The following is a 6,158-nucleotide window of genomic DNA, read 5'->3' as shown; positions in this document are numbered from 1 at the left end:
GGTCAGGCAGGAGGAGGGCATGGGTGTGAGGAGTACCTCATGTTTTCCAGGCTCGTATTGAGGAACTGGAGGAGGAAATTGAGGCTGAACGTGCCTCTCGGGCAAAAGCTGAGAAGCATCGGGCTGACCTGTCGAGAGAGCTAGAGGAGATCAGTGAGCGCCTGGAAGAAGCAGGAGGGGCTACTGCAGCTCAGATTGAGATGAACAAGAAGCGTGAGGCAGAATTTCAGAAGATGCGTCGTGACCTCGAAGAGGCCACACTGCAGCACGAAGCCACGGCTGCCACGCTGCGGAAGAAGCATGCGGACAGCACGGCTGAGCTTGGGGAGCAGATCGACAACCTGCAACGAGTGAAGCAGAAGCTGGAGAAGGAGAAGAGTGAGCTGAAGATGGAGATTGATGACTTGGCCAGTAACATGGAGTCTGTCTCCAAAGCCAAGGTATTGAAGAATATACTGAAAACAACTTGAAAGTAAATCATGTTAAAATATATATTTTTTAAATATGGTCATGTTACAATATGTCTTTGTCTCTGTATGGAACTTTATTTCTAATCTTCTAATGCCAATAAGCAGTATATAGCTTCCACGACTGTTCACATTTTTCTGGTGAGAATCATGCTATTCAGAATAAGGAGATGTTCAGGTGCTAGTCTTTCATCCTCTATGATCTCCACAGGCAAATCTGGAGAAGACGTGCCGCACACTGGAAGACCAGCTGAGTGAGATTAAGACAAAGGAAGAGGAGCATCAGCGCATAATCAATGACCTCAGTGCTCATAGAGCTCGTCTGCAGACAGAATCAGGTAAGACAGCCTCCTCTGTGCTGTGAAATGGGAGAGCATCCTAAAACAGTTCAGTTGGCTCACAAATGACAATGGAAATACTTCCTTTCTGTGTGCTTTCCTAGGGGAATATTCACGCCAAGTGGAGGAGAAAGATGCTCTGATTTCTCAGCTCTCAAGAGGCAAGCAGGCTTTCACCCAACAGATTGAGGAACTCAAGAGGCACTTAGAGGAAGAGATAAAGGTGATGACTTTTTCTACAGCTGGCCACTGAAAACACTCTTAACTTCACAATGCCTAGTGGGGACAGGGTCTGCTTAGTGCAAGCCATACTGGGAGAAGATTTTTATTTCTGTGGGGTTAGTGGATTTTTTCCTCCAGGCTTACATCTGTTCTTCATTGCAAACACCTGCACCCTTCCAGAGGTCATGTTCACAGTCTTAAATTAATTAATTGGAAGGGATTTCCCAGGATATTACCATTTCTGTTCCAATCCCCCTCTCAATCCAGGCCAAGAATGCTCTGGCCCATGCCTTGCAGTCTGCTCGCCATGACTGTGACTTGCTGCGGGAACAATATGAGGAGGAACAGGAAGCCAAGGGGGAGCTGCAGCGTGCCCTGTCCAAGGCCAACAGTGAAGTCGCCCAGTGGAGAACCAAATATGAAACGGATGCTATTCAGCGCACAGAGGAGTTGGAGGAGGCCAAGTATGTGGGGAAATTAGGGAAGACAAAAAAAGGGGAGACTAACAAGGTAAATTTGAAGACTCAACTGTGATATATTCATAAAAGGTTAAAACTGTGCTTTAAGGCAGGGTAAAGGCTAAGGTAAAGTGTATCCTCCAAAGGGTGTAGTTTAGGAAATGTAGAGGAAAATACTCTCCTGATCCAGAGAACTGTACAGAAAATTTGTGGATAGTAGACACAGAGGGCACAATGGTTGTTCAAGCCTGGGAATTAGAAAAGGGAAAACAATGACAGGCTGGGGGAGGAATTGCACTGTCTGTGCATAGGATCCATACTCAATGAAGTGGTAAAACGTCCTGTTGTGAAAAGCCCATCAGCCACATGCCATAACCTCTCCTTAGCTCTCAAATGATGAACTGTGCTTATCTCCTCCCAGGAAGAAGCTAGCACAGCGCCTGCAGGATGCAGAGGAACACGTCGAAGCTGTCAATGCCAAATGTGCTTCCCTGGAAAAGACAAAGCAGAGGCTGCAGAATGAAGTGGAAGACCTGATGATTGATGTGGAGCGATCCAATGCTGCCTGTGCAGCTCTGGATAAGAAGCAGAAGAACTTTGACAAGGTCTTTTGGCTGCAGGCCTGGGATTCCTGAGCAGGGCATGCCCTCCTGATGGCTACATCCATACTGAGGCCTCATTTGTCTTCAGATCCTGGCAGAGTGGAAGCAGAAGTATGAGGAAATGCAGGCTGAGCTGGAAGCGTCCCAGAAGGAGTCTCGCTCTCTCAGCACGGAGCTGTTCAAGATGAAGAATGCCTATGAGGAGTCCTTGGACCACCTGGAAACGCTGAAGCGTGAGAACAAGAACTTGCAGCGTAAGTCCCTGGCCCTCTGCTCCTGGCTGGGCTTTCTCACAAGCTTGTCTATCTGTCTGCCACACTAAACGGGTCTGTGCCTGCAGTGACAAGAAGATGCCTGTAACTTTGTTGCACTAGGGCCTTTCCCCATTCTGCTCTGTGCCCGACCATGCCACTGTTTACACTTTCTTGCAGAGGAGATTTCTGACCTCACAGAGCAGATTGCTGAGGGAGGAAAAGCAATTCATGAGCTGGAGAAAGTCAAGAAGCAAATCGAGCAGGAGAAATCTGAAATCCAGGCTGCTCTGGAGGAAGCTGAGGTACATGCCCATAATCACTGATGTTTACACTAAAGACATGAGCAACGAGGAAATACAGCTAAAAAATACTTGGTCCCCCTCTGTTCTGACTGGAGAGTGCAATCAGCTGAGATTTCCTGAAATGTTCTGTAATTACCTAGAAAACAATCAGTGATATATTGATGTTACTAATGTTTGTGTTCATTTGTCCAGGCCTCCCTAGAACATGAAGAGGGGAAGATCCTGCGCCTCCAACTTGAGCTCAACCAGGTGAAGTCCGAGATTGACAGGAAGATAGCAGAGAAAGATGAGGAGATCGACCAGATGAAAAGAAACCACCTGCGAGTCGTGGAGTCCATGCAGAGTACCCTGGATGCTGAGATCAGGAGTAGGAATGAAGCCCTGCGGCTGAAGAAGAAGATGGAGGGGGACCTGAATGAAATGGAAATCCAGCTGAGCCATGCCAACCGTGTGGCTGCAGAGGCACAAAAGAACCTGAGAAACACACAGGCAGTGCTCAAGGTATGTTAAGCTAAGGATGTGCACATAGGTGTCTTGTTTATCTAATATCATAGCATCATTGAATCATAAAATGGTTTGGGTTGAAAGGCACCTTCAAAGATCTTCTAGTCCAGCCTATCTGCTGTGGGCAAGGACATCTTTTATCAGACCGGACTGCTCAAAGCCCCGTGCAGCCTGAACTTGAACACTTCCAATGATGGAGCATTCACAACCTCCTGTCACTGGATACTTCGGAGAAGAGATCAGCACTTCCTTCTCTACTTCCCCTCCTCAGAAAGCTGTAGAGAGCAATGAGGTCGCCCCTTCTCTCTAAACTAGACAAATCCCATGTCCCCAGCCACTCCTCAGAGAACATGTCTTCCAGCCCTTTCACCAGTTTTGTGGCCCTTCTCTGCATGCATTCAAGTCCCTTAACATCCTTTTTAAATTGTGGGTCCCAGAACTGTACACAATACCCATGGTAAGGCCACACCAAAGCTTAATACAACAGGAATTTGGCTCTGGCTCTGCCTTAGCTTTCCTGATCCTATCCCTACATATCTGGGCAGCATCCTTGTATTCTTCCCAGGATATACGTCTTTGATTCCACCGCTTATGCATTTCCTTCTTACACTTACAGAAGGTCCTTACTCAGCCATGCTGTTCTCCTGCCTTCCATGCCTGATTGCTTACACATGGGAACTGAGAGCTCTTGCACTCTAAGGAAAATGTTCTCTAAAGAGCTGTCAACTCTTTTCTGCTCCCTGAGGCAGTTTCCCAGGGGGTTCCACCCAGTAATTCCATAAACAACTGAAAGTCTGCTCTCCTAAAATTCAAGGTCTTGACCTTACTCTTTGTCTGGCCCATATCCCTCAAGACTGTGAATATCACCAGGGCATGATCACTGCAGCCCAGGCTGCCACCAGTTTTGTCATCTCTAATTAGTTCATCTGTGCTGTTAAGCAACAGGTCCAGTAAAATTTCTCCTCTTGTTGGGCTGTCTATCTTCTGGATGAATATATTATCCTTCATGCAATCCATGAGTCTCCTGGACTGTTTACAACTTTCTGTGCTGCTGTTCCAGCAGATATCAGGGTGATTGAAGTCCCCCAGCAGGTTCATAGCCTGCAAGCGTGATGCTTTCCATAGTTGAAGTAATAACAATTTGTCAACAGACTCCCCTTGGTCAGGTGACCCATAGTAAACACCAGTCATGAGGTTTCCTTTGTTGGCTTGGCCTCTAATTTTTACTCATAGTCTCTCAACCTGGCTCATCACTGTTTTTTCAAAGACAACTCTGTGCAATCAATCCTTTTTATACATGGAGGGTAGCCTATCCACCTCTTCTTCCTTGTCTGTCCCTTCCGAACAGTTTATAGCCATTGATTACAACACTCCAATTGTGTGATTCATCCCACCAAGTTTCAGTGACAGCAATTAGATCATAGCTTTCTAGCTGCACAGGGGCTTCCAACTCCTCCTGTTCGTTACACATGCTATGTGCATTGGTATAGAGACACTTCAGTTGGGCTATCGACCATATCACCTTTTCACAGGAACAAATCCTAATTCCTTTGGAGTATTTCACAGGTGTTTCCCTGTTGCTTCCTAATACATCAGTGTCACTGTTTAAGGCTGGGTCGTCTCCTAAAACGGGTGGCAGATGCTTTCTGTTGACCCCTTCCCTCCACCCGGGAGGGGAAAGGACAGAGAAAAGGGAGAAAGACTTATGGAATGGAAATTAAAACTACTTTAATAATACAATAATAATGGAAAATAGTATAATGTATTAATATTAATGATACTAATAATAGAAATAATAGGAAAAGTACACAAAACCAATACTGAGTGTCCCGATGACAGTCGGAGGATTGCAGGTCGCAGGCTGCAGCCCCCAGGGGCGTGCATCACTGCCACAGCAGGGTGGGCACCCCGGACGTCCCGGACTGGACTCCGCAGCCAACAGGAACCGGATTCAGGAATGCACGGATCAGGGACGGAGGCAGGGTCCCACAGGGATGCCGGCCACGAAAGAAGACAGCGAGACCCTTGCAATCCCTTAGCTTTATACTGAGGATGATGTGGATGGGATGGAATACCTCGTTGGTCAGTTTTTGGTCACCTGTCCAGTCTGCACTCTTCCGCAGGTGTGACCCTATTACGACTTTTTACTTGCTTAACAAAATAAGGTCAGCAGTGGCCTTGGTTCTCATAGGGATAAGTATGAAAATGGGCCTCTCTGCATACCAGTCCTGTTGATATTTCAGTAGCAACTATAAACATCGAGCGTTATCAGGCCTGAAACACAGACACTGTCTGAAAAAACATGTAGCTGTACTTTCAGAAAGTGCAGTTACTTAGAAGAAACAACTGAAAGAAAAACTCCTGAAAGGAGAAAACAGTCCTGTTTAGCCAAACCAGGACAATCAGCAGCCCCTGGCTCTTCTATGTTACTCAAAACTCCGTTCCCTTCCTCTGCTAAGACTGGTTTAAATCTCAGGTCAGTTTGTTGGCAAAGACCCACTTGTCTCACTTGGTCAGGTGAATCCCATCAGCTCCCAATAGACTAAGCTTCTCAAAGGTACATCCATCATCATAGAAGCCAAAACCTTGAATATGGCATCAGATAGACAGCCAGGCATTCACCTGTTCAATATTTCTCCTTCCTGAACCCATTCCTCTGAATGGGAGGACAGAGGAGAACACCACCTGTGCTCCAAATCCTTTTAACATTGCTCTGAGGGACAGATAGTCTCTCTTGATGGTTATGAGTTGCCTTGTTGCAGTATCATTAAAGCCTATATGGAATAGCAGGAGCAGATTATAGTCTGAATGCTTCACCACGTTTGGCAGCCTCTCAGTGACATCACAAATATGAGCTCCTTGTAGACAACAAACTTCTCTAGAGAAATTGTCTGGATGGTAAATTTGGTAGTCTACAACTACTAATACCTTCTGTGCTTTTCTGGCGCCACTGGTTCTAATGTGAGTGGGTGCTTGGATCAACTTTACGTGGTTGACTTTTCCTGAATCCT

General features: G+C 46.4%; 1 protein-coding gene across 1 annotated transcript; it reads left to right on the top strand.

The window, feature by feature from the left end:
* Window positions 1-50: 50 nt before the first annotated feature.
* LOC104155363 (myosin heavy chain, skeletal muscle-like) lies at window positions 51-3,172 on the top strand (the record flags this gene model as incomplete). Its single annotated transcript, XM_009695116.1, has 8 exons — window positions 51-440; window positions 679-805; window positions 910-1,028; window positions 1,295-1,491; window positions 1,907-2,090; window positions 2,176-2,341; window positions 2,519-2,643; window positions 2,836-3,172. Coding segments are annotated over 8 exons (1,626 nt in total), but the record flags the coding sequence as incomplete, so codon positions are not given.
* Between the last annotated feature and the right edge of the window lie 2,986 nt (window positions 3,173-6,158).

Source organism: Cariama cristata, unplaced genomic scaffold, assembly GCF_000690535.1.
Source record: "Cariama cristata isolate BGI_N322 unplaced genomic scaffold, ASM69053v1 scaffold12472, whole genome shotgun sequence".
In the NCBI taxonomy this organism is placed as follows: Eukaryota; Metazoa; Chordata; class Aves; order Cariamiformes; family Cariamidae; genus Cariama; species Cariama cristata.
Note: the sequence above shows the minus strand (reverse complement) of the source record. Positions and strands in the feature narration are given on the sequence as shown.